This window comes from Phyllobates terribilis, unplaced genomic scaffold (genome assembly GCF_046119375.1).
Source record: "Phyllobates terribilis strain yellow unplaced genomic scaffold, ASM4611937v1 Scaffold_4__5_contigs__length_816908805, whole genome shotgun sequence".
Classification (NCBI taxonomy): Eukaryota; Metazoa; Chordata; class Amphibia; order Anura; family Dendrobatidae; genus Phyllobates; species Phyllobates terribilis.
Window position 1 is genome coordinate 290556612 of NW_027362764.1, and position 16845 is coordinate 290573456.

Here is a 16845-nt window from a genome sequence, read left to right on the forward strand (position 1 = left end):
CGCTGAACCGACGGTATGACAGTTGTACAGGTACTACCATCTACAGCGCATGATACCAGCTCCTGTTCTTCCTCCTCCTCTCCCTCATTGTACCCCAATGCACGTTGGGATGAGATGAGGCTGGGCTGTGTGTAATCGCCCATTACCGCTTCTTGATCCATCTCATCATACTCTGGCTGCAATGCTTCCTTTTTAATTCTCTGCAGAGACCATTGCAAAAGACAGACAAGTGGTATGCTGACGCTAGCGATGGCTTCATCGCCACTCACCATCTTGGTGGACTCCTCAAAGTTTGTCAGGATGGTACATATGTCAGACATCCAGGTCCACTCCTGAGGTCTTATGTGTGGAGTCTGACCTGAATATCCACAGCCTTGTTGCAGCTGGTACTCCACAACTGCTCTCTTCTGCTCACAAATCCTTTGCAACATGTGGAGGGTAGAGTTCCAACATGTGGGGACATCACACACCAGTCGGTATGCTGGAAGCTGCAAACGTTGCTTCAACACAGCAAAGGCGGCAGAAGCTGTAGCTGACTTCTAAAAATGAGTTGACTGGCGGCGTACTTTGACGAGCAGATCTGGCAACTCGGGGTACGATTTAAGAAACCGCTGAACCATGAGGTTAAGCACATGAGCCAGGCATGGTACGTGTGTGATCTCGACTCGCCTCAGAGCCGCCACCAGGTTACGGCCATTGTCACACACGACCATGCCTGGATGTAGGTTCAGCGGTCTCAGCCACAGATCTGCCTGCTCTTTCACAGCTGTACACAACTCACAAGCAGTGTGAGGTTTATCACCCAAGCTTATGAGTTTCAGCACAGCCTGTTGCCGCTTGGCTGAGGCAATACTGCAGTGCTTCCAGCTTGTAACTGATGTGGTGATATCTGAGATGGAGGCTGAAGATGAGGAGGAGGAGTAGGATGCGCAGGAGCTGTACACTGTGGGGGCAACTCTGACTGACATAGGGCCCGCAATCCTCGGTGTGGGGAGGATGTGTTCCGTCCCAAGGTCCGACTGGGTCCCGGCTTCCACTATGCTTACCCAGTGTGCCGTCAGGGAGATGTACCATCCCTGGCCACAAGCACTTGTCCACGTGTCCGCTGTCACGTGGACTCTCCCAGTAACTGCGTTGTTGAGGGCACGGCAGATGTTTTTGGACACGTGCTTGTGTAGTGCGGGGATGGCACACCGGGCAAAATAGTGTCGGCTGGGGACCGAGTACCGAGGGACGGCCACCGCCATAAGGTTGCAGAAGGATTCCGTCTCCACCAGCCTAAAAGGCAGCATTTCCAACGCAAGCAGTCGTGAAATGTGCTAATTTAGGACTGTGGCCTGTGGGGCATTGGCTGCGAATTTGCGCTTTCGTTCAAAGCTCTGGGATATGGACAATTGAACGCTGCGGTGGGACGTGGACGTGGACATTGATGCTGTTTCTTGAGAAACTGCCATAACAAGTGAAGACTGAGAGGAGGGGGCATCTTTGCATGTAGCATGGACAGGGGATTGCTTTGCACGCACAACAGGGGGTTCACTTATACGCACAACAGCGGAAGAAGCAGTGGTGACACCCGCTGACACTGGTCGTGGACCCTGGGGTTCGCCCCACAAAGTCGGGTGCTTTGCTGACATGTGCCTGATCATGCTGGTGGTGGTCAGGCTGGTAGTTTTGTCACCCCTACTGATGTTGGCATGGCAGGTGGCACAAATGGCCTTTTTGGGGTTATCAGCAGAGTCTTTAAAAAAATTCCAGACTCTGGAAGACCTACCGGTTGTACTGGCAACGTCCCTCGTGTTGGTGTTACTGGGAACTGTTGCCCACCTTCTGTGTGCGGCCACCACACTGCTTCTTCCTGCCTGTTGGGGTACTCTGCCTCCCTCCCCCTGTGTGCTGCTGGCCTCACTCTGCATGTCCTCCTGCCACATTGGGTCAGTTACTAGATCATCCACCACATCCTCCTCTTCCACTTGCGCACCACGATCCTCCTCCTCACTTCGTGGCAATTGTGTCTCGTCATCGTCCACCTCTTGTGACAAATTGCCAGCGTCGACTTCCTCTGACCATGGCTGTTCAAATATTTGGGCATCGCTACATGGGATCTCCTCTTCCACCACTTCAAGCGGAGCAGGCGAGGGGCACAAATATGAAAATGGACCAGTGAACAGCTCTTCAGAGTGTCCAACTGTGGGATCAGTTGCTGTCTGACGACACTCGGCATGGTGGGAGGAAGGAGCATCAGGGTGAGGAGGAGTATGCGGTCGAGACTCACGGCTACTAAAACTTGACCGTGTGGAAGACAGACCGGAGGTGGTGGTGCCCAGGTAACTGGAAGTATTATCTGCTATCCAATTAATAACCTGTTCACACTGATCAGTTCGCAATACTGGTGTTGTAGTGTGCTTCCCTAGTAATTCGGTCAAGAAGTGGGAGCGAGAAAATGTGGCTGTTGGTTATGGCACATTTTCACCTCGGCCACGGCCCCGTCCTCTACACGCACCATCACCAGAACGTCCAGTTCCACGTCCCTTGCCCCTTGTAAATGAAGTAATATAGCTTACACTCGCACTATCAATGGAAAAAGGGTAATAGAAAGGAGATTAGAACCGTGGAAGAGGAAAACCACAGTTCTATTTCTCTGGCCTACACCAGAATCTTTTAAACAGATATATTTGTGTCTGAACAGTCAGGGAGTCACTATTACTGTATTTTTTTATGTAAAAAGGGCCAAAAGCTGCATAATACAGAGATTTGAACCGTGGAACTGCAAAACCAAGCTTCTAGTTATCTGGCCTACACCAGAATATTTTAAACAGATATATTTGTGTCTGAACAGTCAGGGAGACACTATTACTGTTTTTTTAATGTAAAAAAGGCCAAAAGCTGCATAATACAGAGATTTGAACAGTGGAGCTACAAAACCAAACTTCTAGTTACCTGGCCTACACCAGAATATTTTAAACAGATATATTTGTGTCTGAACAGTCACAGACACACTCAATTTTTTTTTTTTGGGGGGGGGGATACCAAAAGGTTAATAAGACACGTATTTGTACAGTCTGACTGAGGGGAAAAAAAATACAGGATTTAGATGAAAAAGAAGGATTTTTCCTAGCCTCTGAGACCGGGGGATAAGTCTAGCAATTTGACCAGCAGGAGCACACAGGACTGTAATGCAGTGTTTGTTGGTATAACCACTGCGTCTCCTATACAGCCTGCCTGCCTGCCTGCCTGAACTCGGGGATGGATATTAGTCCTGAGAAGGACTGTTTGTTTGATTTGGCAGGCTTTAGAGACCCTACACTAACTATTTTGCAGTATAAATCTCTCCCTAGCTCTGCAGCACTGACCCTACACTGTCTGATCCGGAGCGACTGTGTCCAAGATGGCGGCGCCCAGTTTTAAATCCTAAAGGTGACGCTGTGTGGCCAGCCAATCACTGTAATGCCCACAAACAACATGGCTGCGGCAATACAGTGACTGGCTGGCAATCCCTGCATGTTCATTGGCTCTGTAAAGAGCGCCAAACGTGCAGGGCGGAGACCCGAGCTCCCGCCCGAGTAACCCGGAAATGCTCGGTGCTTGCCGAATATCCCGAGTAGCGAGATGCTCGGGCGAGTACCGAGCAGTGTCGAGCATGCTCACTCAACACTAATCATTATTTACAGACAATTGTAAGTCTGCACTGAACTGATGGGCATCTTGGTTCCAGGTTCACCTAGGAGCACCTACAAGGTGTTGGGACCGAGATTGCTTTTAGGAAAACTATAAAAATATTTAGATTTGAGAGTCCTCAATGGTTGATACCTTTTAATGGCTAACTGAAATGAACCATTAAAAGGTATCAACCACTGATGACTCTCAAATCTAAGTATTTTTCTATCTACTGGCTAACACGGTACAAAAATATATATTTTTCCTGTAGGAGAACTATATTCACTTTACTGCCCAGTACAAAGTTTATTTTCTGTTTATCAAGTGTGGTTTAAAAGTCTCTTTGGTAGTAATTTTTTGTAAGAAATATTCTTTAATAGTAAAGGTAACATGTTTAAATACATCTTTGTAGTAAAAGTAAAATTAAAAATGTACAGACCAGAATGAATCTACACAGGCACACAATCAGGAATGAACTGGACATGCCTGCGGGAAAACATTTCTCTGGACCTGTACACTGTATGACAGATTTAAAAGTCTTAATACTAAAAGATAATTTCAAGGATGACAGAGAGAAAAAACTGGGAATTCAAACTGATAAGAATGTTTGATTCCTTGACAACAGGACTCAATTTAACACCTGGATTTATGACTCACTACATGGATTCAATTCACACCTCCACCAGACAGTCTGCAGATAATTAAACATTCCCACAATTTCTCCAAATGCAACAAAAAACCCTAATTTGACTTCTTTGGATTATCTTTAGGAGGTATCATCCCTTCCACCTCATGAACAAATGTCCTGCTGGAAAATATCTTAAAAGTTGTGCCGTCTTCATTTGTCTTATTAATTAGTTTGTAATCCTGCCTGAAGAAGGAGCCTCTCTGAATCTTGCATATATATGCATACTCCGAGAATAATTTTGTCATTTTGGGCATAAAAATATTTACATTGAATGTTACAGAACAAATTCCAGTGTATCCACCTCTCAAGTGTATTCACACAGCGAGGCAGTTTTTGTTTCACTTCTGTATTTACATTTTTTTATGTGACAGTAACATAAAACTTCTGCACAGTTACCTTGCCATTTGAGGGCATGGATGTTCACAGAATGCTACCATGTTAAGTATGTGATTTGTGTGGTTTTCTGGTTTCTTGTACATAATGTATATTGTATAACGGAGAGGTATAAACATCATTATATACTTTGTTTCAATTATTCAGAGAGGTCACTATCTATCTATGTGACACCCCAGGGGTCTGGTTGCCACAGTGATAGAGATGTTATGTCTGAGAGCAGGTGGGAGGTCTCTTGGTCAGGAATCCTATGCATGCCACACCTCCTGCCCAGTCCTGGGAGGGGAAGAACTTCCCCTGTATAAACCTGGGGCTGAGGCAGGGTTAGAGAGTTGAGAGGGAGAGTTCAGCCAGGAGGGCTGACAGGGAGCTGTGACTCCGGCTGGGCCCAGCTCCTGGGCCATGCCAGAAGTAGAGAAGAGAAGCAGCATAGGAAGAAACAACAGGAGCTCTGTGGGAGCAGTGTTACAAGGAGTCAGGGGCTGGCAGCTGCAGAGCTCGCCCTGACTGAGAAGATTTCTTACCGGACCCGGAGTCCGAGGCTGTGGGGACTAACTCCTACCCAGCAGCAGAATCCGTCAGGCAGGGGATTTCAGGTCCTCTGGCCAAGAAACCCGAAGACACGGTCACACGCATGGGACCAGCACCGCCGTCATGGAGCGGAAGCTACTAGAAGGCCCCGAGTCACCGGCCATACGGGTGAGCACCACACGGTACACTCAGGGGCGTGGGCTACTTATACTCGCTTCTAGCAAGGTAGCCAGAAGAGTATCGTTAGTTTGGGAGGCCTACAACTCCGCCTGGCCAGGGGAGATCCCATCTGCTCAAGGACTGACCAGGCCCCAACCGCTAGCCAGTACTCCGGGAGGGTCTATCTTTGTCACCAGTAAAGACCCTGAACTACACCGCATCGTCTCTGAGTGGTTCCTGCTACCCCCATCATCCACGTCGGCTGCCCTGAGGCCATACCCCTCCCGTTGGGGGTTATACCATCCACGCTGCACCATCCTTCCACTGGCCTCAGCGGTCTGCCCTGCAGCGGCAGCTCCATAGCTGCATTCAACGGGTGGCGTAGTCGTCCATCATCTACCGCTGATACAGCGCCACTTAGTCTGACTCCCTGGGCACGGACCGGATCACCGCCACGAGACTACAACCCTCAAGAGATCCGGCTCCGGGTAAGCTCCCGCGTGCGCAACGCAGCGCGACACAGGCCCAGGGGCGCGTCAACTTTTGGCGTAGTCGGCAGGATTTCGTGCCCGCAACCACCGGGTACTGCGTGCCTGAAAAATACTGTTCAAACTTACCAGTGGTGAAGATTCCCGCCATCCGGCGCCATCTTCTGTCTTCTTCCCGCCATCCGCGAAGTTTTCCCGCCATCCGGCGCCATCTTCTGCCTTCTTCCCGCCATCCGTGGAGTTTTCCCGCCGTTGGACGCCATCTTGAGGACGCCGCGCGGGAAGAAGAGGGGCGTGGACTCCGAAAACGCGCGAGAACTGAAGCCCCGCCTCACGTCCGGACGTTGCGTAAGGTCCTGGAAGGAGCCCAGCAGACGCCGACGTCACAGGAGCGCGACGGAAGGTCCTCAACCCTGACGATCCACTGCGGAGCCGCGGCCTACGGAAGAGGATCATCGCAAGGTAGGCCACGGTCCACTAGGGGGGAGAAGGATGTCGGATACGGAGGAGAGCTTCACCGCTCCAACCCCCGCCAGCGCCACCGCTGTTGCGGTCATGCCTTTCACCATGCCCTATATCCCGGGGGCAGCCTGGCTACCCCAGTACTCAGGGGAGTCACATACCCTGCAGGACTTTAGAGAAAAAATGGATAGCCTCTTCCAGGTGTACCCCCTCACAGAAGAGCAAAAAGTAAGCATCCTGGTGGCCCAATTAACCGGGGCAGCCCAAAGGGAGGTAAAGTCCTGGCCACCTGGGGGGAGGACTGTCGCAGGGATACTAACCCGGCTGAGGGACACCTTTGATACCCGCACCTCAGCCGAGATCAAGCTTAGATTCTACGGGTGCAAACAGCGGGCACATGAGAGTATAAGGGACTATGCCCTGAACCTACAAGAGGCCCTGAGAGCCATTAAGCAGACCGACCCTGACGGCGTGGGAGACGAGGACAGGCTGTTAACTGAACAATTTATAGAGGGTTTATATTGCAATGCCCACCGAACCCAGTTGCGGGCAATGGCCTTACAGGACCCTCATCTGGGATTTGCACAGTTCAAGGACAGAGCCATCCGGGTGCTCCGAGAACCGGCACCAGGTGGCGTTGTGACCCACAGACGCCCCACTACCACCTACCACCAGGAGGCGGCGCCCTTGTCGGCAGGGCCTGTGGGAGCTGATGCGCAGGCTTTGAACAATGACTCGGCTCCAGACCTGCACCATCAGGTCCAAGAGCTAGCTAAAAGCGTTGCTGCGCTAACCCGAACTGTGCAGTCTTTACAGGTTTCCACTCCAGGGAAGATCCAGCTGGCATCCGGACCGGAGGACATCCCGTGGCGTCGACCAAGGAGGACCCCACCGGCCAGAGGAAGACCCAGCGACCGATACAACGAGGACGGACGACCCATCTGCCGCCGCTGTAATCAACCCGGACATATGGCAAGGTACTGTCCTTTAAACTGGCACAACCTAGGGTAGAGGGCCAACCCCTAGGAAAAAGATCATCAGGCCCATCAAACTGGCGCGACAAATATGTGGGAGGACGTCCAGTCTTGCCTGTGGTACTGGATGACATTCCTATGAGTGCCCTACTGGACACCGGGTCACAGGTCACCACCATCCCGTACGTGCTCTTCAAGCAGTACTGGAATGACTCGGATATTACCCGCTACCCTGACGACGACTTGAGTATCATCGCCAGCAATGGTCAGCCCGTGCCACAGATCGGATTTAAAGAGGTGACCATTAAAATTGGTAGAGTTGAACTGGCAGCACAGGGACTGATCATTGTAGACATTGACAAACACGAGAGTCACCCAAAGATAACTCTAGGAACTAATGTAATTGAAAATTGTCTTGCAGAGGTGATTTTCCTTTTACAGCAGGTTGCCAAGAACGCCAGCTCCGGCGAGCAGCGAGTGCTCCAAAAAGAGATCCGGGCACTGATGCGACGGCAACAGGTGGAACTCTCCGGCGGTGAGATTGGTAGCGTGAGAATGTGTGACCCTTTCCCTATTGCCATGCCCCCAAAAAGTGAAATGATGATTTGGTGCCGGGCAGCTATTGGTCTGAGAGGTAGAGATTACCAGGCAATGGTAGAACTAGTTTACTCAGACAGTAGGCCCACCATCTTGACAGCACGGGGGGTGGTTAATGTACGCCATGGGAGGGTGCCCGTTCGCATAATCAATATCGGGAAGAGGGAAGTATACCTGCCCCGGTATGCCACGCTAGCCAAATTATATACCATTAACCAAAATGCTATACAATCTGTGGAACCCTTGCCTCCATCTCACCCGGAGGAAGGTAACGGCTCTAAGAAAACAATGGAGGACTGGTGTCAGCAACTACATTTGGGTACTGACTCCACTCCCTCACATCAGAAACAGGGAGTCTATCGGGTGGTTCAAGAGTACGAGAGAGTGTTTAGTAAACACCCATTAGACTTCGGGCGAGTCAAGGGGGTAGAACACCACATCCCCACGGGAGACCATCCTCCCATAAAAGAGAGGTATCGACCCGTACCCCCTGCACACTACCAACACGCCAAGGGGATGCTTAGAGACATGAAGGAGGCTGGGGTGATCAGGGATAGCTGTAGCCCCTGGGCAGCTCCACTAGTCTTAGTCAAAAAGAAAGACAACACCATGAGGATGTGTGTAGATTACCGGAAAATCAACGGTATCACACACAAGGATGCGTACCCCTTACCAAGGATAGAGGAGTCTTTGGCTGCTTTAAGATCTGCTAACTTCTTCTCTACCTTGGATCTCACTAGTGGGTACTGGCAGGTTCCTGTAGCAGAGGCGGACCGGGAGAAGACCGCATTCACCACCCCGATGGGACTTAGCGAGTTTACCTGCATGCCGTTCGGACTCTGCAACGCACCAGGAACCTTCCAACGATTAATGGAGTGCTGTCTGGGCCATAGAAACTTCGAGACGGTCCTGTTGTACCTGGACGATGTCATCGTATATTCTAAGACTTATGAGGACCACCTGAAACACCTGGCGGAAGTGTTCGAAGCTCTGGCAAGCTACGGCCTAAAGGTGAAACCCTCCAAGTGTCACCTCCTGAAACCAAAGGTGCAGTACCTGGGACACGTGGTGAGCGCTGACGGAGTGGCTCCCGACCCTGATAAGATCACCGCAATTAAGGAATGGCCAAGTCCCTCCAGTGTAAAGGAAGTGCGGCAGTTCCTCGGGTTGGTAGGCTACTACCGCAGGTTCATCCCCGGTTTCACCAAAAAGGCAGCTCCTATGCAGGACCTCCTGATAGGCCAGTCCCGGAAGGCCAAGAACCAGAAGCCGCCCTTCAGATGGGAGAAGTTGGAAGAGGAGTCCTTCCGCCAGCTGAAGATGGCCCTCACGGGGGATGAAATCCTGGCGTACCCGGATTACAGCCAGCCCTTTATCCTCTACACCGACGCAAGTAACATCGGGCTAGGAGCCGTGCTGTCCCAGATCCAGCAGGGGAAAGAACGAGTAATCGCTTACGCCAGCCGAAAACTGCGACCCACCGAGAGAAACCCTGAGAATTACAGCTCATTTAAGCTAGAGTTCCTGGCAGTGGTGTGGGCAGTCACCGAACGCTTTAAGCACTACCTCGCTTCTTCCCGGTTCGTCGTGTACACGGATAACAACCCGTTGACACACCTGGACACAGCAAGACTCGGTGCCCTAGAGCAGAGATGGATGGCCCGTCTGTCCAACTACGAGTTCACAATCAAATACCGGGCAGGACGCTCCAATACCAACGCGGACGCCCTGTCCAGGATGCCAAACCTACCGGACGTAGGAGAAGATCCAGAGGGACTGGAAGAAGTCGAACTCCCTGCGTTCCACCGGCATGGGACTATCCAGTATTCCCACCGGGTAAGGAGTGAGCAAGCCGCTACGTTTAACCCCTTGCCTCACTACAACTGGGAGGAAACGCAAGACAGTCAGTGACCCTGCCGTCCGACTGGTGAAGGAAATGCTGACTCGGCCAGAGGCTCGCCTTGACCCAGACGCTCCGGAGGAAGCCAAGCAACTGTGGGCTGAGAAGAGTCGACTGTTCCTTTATAAGGGGAAGTTGTGCCGCAGAATGGTTAACTCCCGGACGCATGAACTAATCTGGCAAGTAGTGGTGCCACAAAGAGATGCAGCCATGGTGATGGAGGCATACCACAACGGGGCTGGACACTTCGGATGGAAGAAGCTGGAGTTCCTGCTGCGCGAGCGGTTCCACTGGGTAGGCATGAGGGGAACCATCGAGAGGTGGTGCAGAGACTGTGGCCCGTGCAACCTAAGAAGGAAGGACCGTGCCAGCCAGAAGACTCCCCTGCAGTCCATCGTCACCCGGCAGCCGTTGGAACTGGTAGCCTTGGATCATGTAAAACTGACCCCAAGCAGAAGTGGCTACGTCTACGCACTAACCATCGTGGATCACTACTCCCGGTTCTTGGTTGTCGTACCCGTCAAGGACTTAACAGCTCGAACAGCAGCATTTCTGCCGTCCACACGGGTACCCGGACCAAGTGTTGACAGACCAGGGACCTGCCTTTGAAGCGGAGGTCTTCCAAGAATTCTGCACTCTGTATGGCTGCCGGAAGATAAGGACGACACCCTATCATCCGCAAACTAATGGACTTTGTGAGAAAATGAACCAGGTGGTAATGGATCTTCTGAAAACGTTGCCCCTGGAAGAACGCAGTCTGTGGCCTGAGAAGCTGCCCGATCTGGTGGACCTATACAACCACATCCCGGTAGGTTCCACCAACTGTACCCCGGCTTACCTAATGAGGGCGAGACCTGGTAAGTTACCTGTTGACCTGGAAATGGGAGTCCTGACACCTGAGGACACTTCACCAGAAGCAGACTGGGACACAGAGAGGCAGCAGCAGTACCGGAGAGTACAGGAGAGCGTGGAGCGAAGTCTCTGTCAGGCTAGGGAAAGACAAGAGAAAACTTACAACCAGTATGCTCCCGCTGTTCCCCTGGTACCCGGAGAGCAGGTCTTCAAGAGAAAAAGACGGCTCCACAAGTTGGACGACCAGTGGGAGAAGGACCCGTACACCGTACTGCCCTCAAGCCACGACAACCCAAAGGTCTGTACCATCAGTAAAGACGGAGGGGAAACCACAACCATTGTATCCCGGGATCACCTGAAGAAGTGTCCCGAACAGCTACGGAACCCTGAAGAGGAACAAGAAGACCCTCGACCCGTAGAGGAAAGGGAAGACATGGTTAATACTGTGCTCGGAGACTTCCCTCGGTCTTGGACTCAAGTCAATGGTGCAGTTGTGGTACCCGTACTCACCTTCCTCCAACCAGCATCCCAAGCACCTACGGAGCAACAGGTAGAGCTGGAAGAACAGCCGGTCCAGGAGGCAGAAGACCCCACACCAGCAGACCAGGAGGATCAACCCTCTGCTTGCAGTGAGCCTGCCATATCCCTAGTGAGCCAAAGGGCCCGTAGACCGCTGCCCAGTTTACCCTTAACAGCTCCTACACCCTGTAGTTCAGGGCCAGACAGTCAGCTCCGTAGGTCCACTAGGGCCACTAGGGGCCAGTTACCCGCACGTTGGAGGATTTGAAGTGTATAAATTGTTTTATTTGTGGTTACCTGTTTATTGTTGCTTGTGTATAATTATGTGTTTCTAGTTATTTTTAGGAGTCCTTGGTGGATTTACCGGGAATCCTTTGTACATAGTTGGAGCGTAACCCAGGACGGACTAAAGACTGTTAAGGACTCGGGGCAGGACAGACCCCTACCTGGTTACATCTCCCTGTTTTGGTGAAATGGACACCTTGCTTTCTTCAAAGACTGAACCCGGTTACGGACATGCCGTGACCACCTTTATGTGTTTCTTTATTGTTATTGTTATATCTTGTTATGTTTTTCTAAAAATATGTTTAGTCCCGGAGTACTAAATTTCACTAGGGGGGAATGTGACACCCCAGGGGTCTGGTTGCCACAGTGATAGAGATGTTATGTCTGAGAGCAGGTGGGAGGTCTCTTGGTCAGGAATCCTATGCATGCCACACCTCCTGCCCAGTCCTGGGAGGGGAAGAACTTCCCCTGTATAAACCTGGGGCTGAGGCAGGGTTAGAGAGTTGAGAGGGAGAGTTCAGCCAGGAGGGCTGACAGGGAGCTGTGGCTCCGGCTGGGCCCAGCTCCTGGGCCATGCCAGAAGTAGAGAAGAGAAGCAGCATAGGAAGAAACAACAGGAGCTCTGTGGGAGCAGTGTTACAAGGAGTCAGGGGCTGGCAGCTGCAGAGCTCGCCCTGACTGAGAAGATTTCTTACCGGACCCGGAGTCCGAGGCTGTGGGGACTAACTCCTACCCAGCAGCAGAATCCGTCAGGCAGGGGATTTCAGGTCCTCTGGCCAAGAAACCCGAAGGCACAGTCACACGCATGGGACCAGCACCGCCGTCGTGGAGCGGAAGCTACTAGAAGGCCCCGAGTCACCGGCCATATGGGTGAGCACCACACGGTACACTCAGGGACGTGGGCTACTTATACTCGCTTCTAGCAAGGTAGCCAGAAGAGTATCGTTAGTTTGGGAGGCCTACAACTCCGCCTGGCCAGGGGAGATCCCATCTGCTCAAGGACTGACCAGGCCCCAACCGCTAGCCAGTACTCCGGGAGGGTCTATCTTTGTCACCAGTAAAGACCCTGAACTACACCGCATCGTCTCTGAGTGGTTCCTGCTACCCCCATCATCCACGTCGGCTGCCCTGAGGCCATACCCCTCCCGTTGGGGGTTATACCATCCACGCTGCACCATCCTTCCACCGGCCTCAGCGGTCTGCCCTGCAGCGGCAGCTCCATAGCTGCATTCAACGGGTGGCGTAGTCGTCCATCATCTACCGCTGATACAGCGCCACTTAGTCTGACTCCCTGGGCACGGACCGGATCACCGCCACGAGACTACAACCCTCAAGAGATCCGGCTCCGGGTAAGCTCCCGCGTGCGCAACGCAGCGCGACACAGGCCCAGGGGCGCGTCATCTACAGTACCAGTCAAAAGTTTGGACACACCTGTTCATGCAATGGTTTTCCTTGATCTTGTTGAAATGTGCACATTGTAATTGCACACTGAACGCATAGAAACCATAAAGGAATAATATTTTTTTTTTTCTTGCGCACTAATATTTTCTGCAGCACTTTATAATAGAAACAAGGAGTAAAGAAACATGTTTGAAACAAACCGAGATATGTGAGAAATTTTAGATTCCTCAAAATACCCCCCTTTTACTCTAATGACAGCTTTACAGTCCCTTGACTTTCTCCCAGCAGCTTCATCAGGTGATCACCTGGAATGGCTTCAATGAACATGTATGCCTCATCAAGACTTCATTTGTGGAATCAGCGGCCTTTAGAAAGTGTTTTTTGACCATCAGGTGTGTTTTGCAGAGGGCGTGTTATTACACAGCTTTATACAGTGCTGAGCCCAATTCTAATTCAACCAAGTACTTATACTCTACTAAGAGAAATGACAGTCCATCATTACTTTAAGAAATGTAGGTCAGTCAATCCGAAAAATTGCTAAAAACTTGAAGGTATCCTCAAATGCAGTCATGAAAACCATCAATCGCTATAATGAAGCTGGCTCTCATGAGGGCCACACCAAAAACAAAGATGAAAAATTACCTGTGCTGCAGAAGACAAGTTCATCAGAGTTATCAGCCTCAGAGCAGCAAATTGCCAACACTACAGATGAGTGGATCGATCCACAGAGGATTGCGTTCAAGTCCAATTTCCTTAAATTTTTATGGTTTTTCTCGAATTTGAACATTTTGAGATTCGATTCACAGTTCACAAAAAAAAAACTTACTCGGCACCATGTTTTTATCTGTCTATCTATCTGTCTGTCCATGTGTCATCTATCTATCTATATCTATTTAAGTATCTATTATCTATCTTCCTATCCACGTTGTAGCATTTTCTAGTCATACAAATGCTGTTCAAGAAAATTGTCATTTTAGATGACTGTTCTGCTATCATATGCAGCTCACGGAGGTTAACATGCTCCTTCTAAGAATTTGGGAACCTGTCACATTCAATATGCAGTGTAACCTGCAGGCAACGTACTGTAGAGCAGTAGTAGCTGAACAGATTAGTATATAATTTTGTGGAAAAGATTTTGCGTAACCTGTGTTTTATTCATTTAAATCCCTGCTCATTCTGGGTTTTTCAGCCAAGGTGGCACTGACAACCTTCCTTGTATAAGTATGAGATAGCTGTCAGTACCTAATTAGGATCACTTACTTGACTGATAAACCTAGAATGAAGAGGGATTTTAATGAATAAAATACATGTTTCGCTGAATCTTTCCCACAAAACTGTATTAATCTGCTCATCTTCCCCTGCTCTATGCTATGTTTCTGCAGATTACATTGCATATCCAAAGTGACAAGTTCGCTTTAAGGAATTCATTGGCTAACATAGAATTCGGGGAAAGAAGAGTTACCTATACATGGCTGCATTAAGGGGTTAGGTAGTCTTGGTTTAAGAGTAGGATGGGTCTCCACTAACCTTATTCTGACTCTGGTCGAAGGCTGAAAACCCCTATTGATCATAACCAATCTCAAGTTCATCACTTTACGAAAGAGAGAAAGATGAGCCGGAAATGATTAAGGCAATATCTTTTCATAACAAACAGAGATCTAATAAGTGTGTTTGTGAAAAACTCAATATATCTTAAAAGGTTGCAGAGCTGTCGGAGTGTCCCCATTTTACAATTTAGGAAAATCACAGTTTCACGCTTGTACATTGCTATATTAAGTTATGTAGAAGGAGACAGGTCATAAGAAACGTGACTATTTAACTAAAGGCATGCAGAAAATATCTTATCAACACATATGCTTGTGAAAATCGGAAGATTAAGTAGCAGGGAGAAAAAGAAGTTCTATGCCTACTGGGCGCCTCCCGGTCCGTTATCTTGATGAGACTACAGCACTGAACAGTTACGTCTGTACTCCGTCTTTGCTGTAGACAGTGCACTGATCCATGATTGACATCCCACCAGGGTTGCCAACTTAACTTTAATTTTTCTGGGCAGGTTATCAAAAAATCACAGCCAGTATTTTTTACAGACATATTGGAAAACCCAAATAAATCATTATGATTATAAGTGATCCATGTGTAAGTACAGCCCATAATTCTGATATGATAACATTAGCTGTATTCACTGTGAACTGTAAAATGTCGATAACCTAGAAAAAACCTGGAAGGGACAAAAAGTGCAATAGGGTCTTATCTGGGTAGATGTTTTGGAAAAGAATATGCGCTATCGTGCCCACCTGATCGGGTTGTATGCACACAACCACTGGAAGAGACTTAGGCTGCTGCAGACCCACGAAGAAGGAATCAAAGCCACTGGAAACAATATGGGGTAAACTGTGCTGCGGTCCAATGATGCTGAAAACACAGGAATCAATTTCTGTGGCTTTTTGGTCAACACGTTTTGAAGTTTCAAGCTTCTTCATCAGGATAAAACAACTGTAGTTTTTTTCCTGCTGAAGAAGCTTGAAACTTCGAAACGTGTTGACCAATAAACCTCAGATTCCTGTCTTTTCATCATCATTCGACGGCAGCACAGTTTACCCCATATTGCTGTCTGTAAATGCTGATAATTACAGTCAAAATATTCTGTATGAATTTCTCCAACTTCAAAAAAATCATGGATGCCTCAACTTTTTTTTTTACAGGCAGGGCTAAAAAGTGTATTTTTATGGACTGTCCAGGAATTTCTGGATAGTTGGTACATTTATACACTGATCAGGGAGTCAATCAAAGATCAGTGGGCAAGAATAGAGCCCAGGTAGTGAGTACAGCCATGACTGATTAGTGAAGTGTAGTTAAAAAAAGGAAATGGTAAAGGATGATCTTTGGCCTGAGAAAGGCACCAGTGCGACACTGAAATGCGAAAGTGAACATAAAGAGTAACCGTCATTTACATTTTTATTTCATAATGCCTATCATAAAAATAGGTGCATTTGTCAATTTGTCATAAAACATTGAGCATTTGATAATGCAGAATCTTTGGTCAAAGAGTAATGTTTTACTTTTTATTTCATAGATGAATAGTACACGTGACAGTAAGCAACATTGTAGTATATCTTATCAGAGAGATCTGTTACTTTCTTCTGTTTCAATCTCAATTCAAAGATAAAATCTATATTTACTAAAGACAGATTTTCCCATTATTGAGATATAAGATAACAGTTGGTGCTATTAAAATTCTATGAAAGGGGGAGAGCGAGCTAGAGGTAGATACTGATGTTCTGCTGTAAATTCCAAAGAATCTTATAACCACCAACTGTCATCTTTGTAATAAAGAGATTCAGATTTCACTGATGACAAATATTACCTGTGAATTGAGAATTTTTTAGAATGAAATATATGACTTGCTGACTCTCATGTGTACTATTGATTTCTGGAATAAAAATTAAAACAATGGTTACTCTTTAACCAAAGATTTTGCGCTATCAAGCATACTTTGTTTTTCCCCTTCTTCTCTAGGTGCCCAGATGAGAAGAACTGAGTTGGTAAAGGCAGCGAATTACCATCACTTTCTCTGTACTCCTTGAATTTTAAAAAGGGTATCTACAAGCATTATAGCAGAATGCCTTTAGTTCAACAGCCAGATTTTTGTCTGGTTAACAAATGAAAAAGAAACGTAATAACTGCAGTAGGAAGTCAAGAAAATATCAAAATATGCAATAAATTTACAGATCACTCTGTACATCCTTCTTCTGACGCCGATTGCGGAAATGGCGTTCTATATTCATGGTAACTTCTCTCTGCAAATTCCGATAATTCATTTGTCCACGCGACCTGACCCAGTTATGCTGCAAGACGCTCTGGGCAGTAAATCTCTTCGGTGGACTTAGCACGAGCAAGCTGCTGATCAAATCTTTTGCCTCTGTAATAGAATAGAAAACACGT

The 16845-nt window shown here is 48.6% G+C and overlaps 1 protein-coding gene across 1 annotated transcript in view; it reads right to left on the minus strand.

Annotated features, from left to right (window-relative positions):
• Nucleotides 1–15476: 15476 nt before the first annotated feature.
• Nucleotides 15477–16845, minus strand: part of DCLK3 (doublecortin like kinase 3) — a 236560-nt gene continuing 235191 nt past the window's right edge. Inside the window, exon 5 of the mRNA XM_073676616.1 lies at nucleotides 15477–16822. Within this exon, the coding sequence (XP_073532717.1) occupies nucleotides 16626–16822 (197 nt within the window). The 3' untranslated portion in view covers nucleotides 15477–16625. The remainder of the gene's footprint in view (nucleotides 16823–16845) is intronic.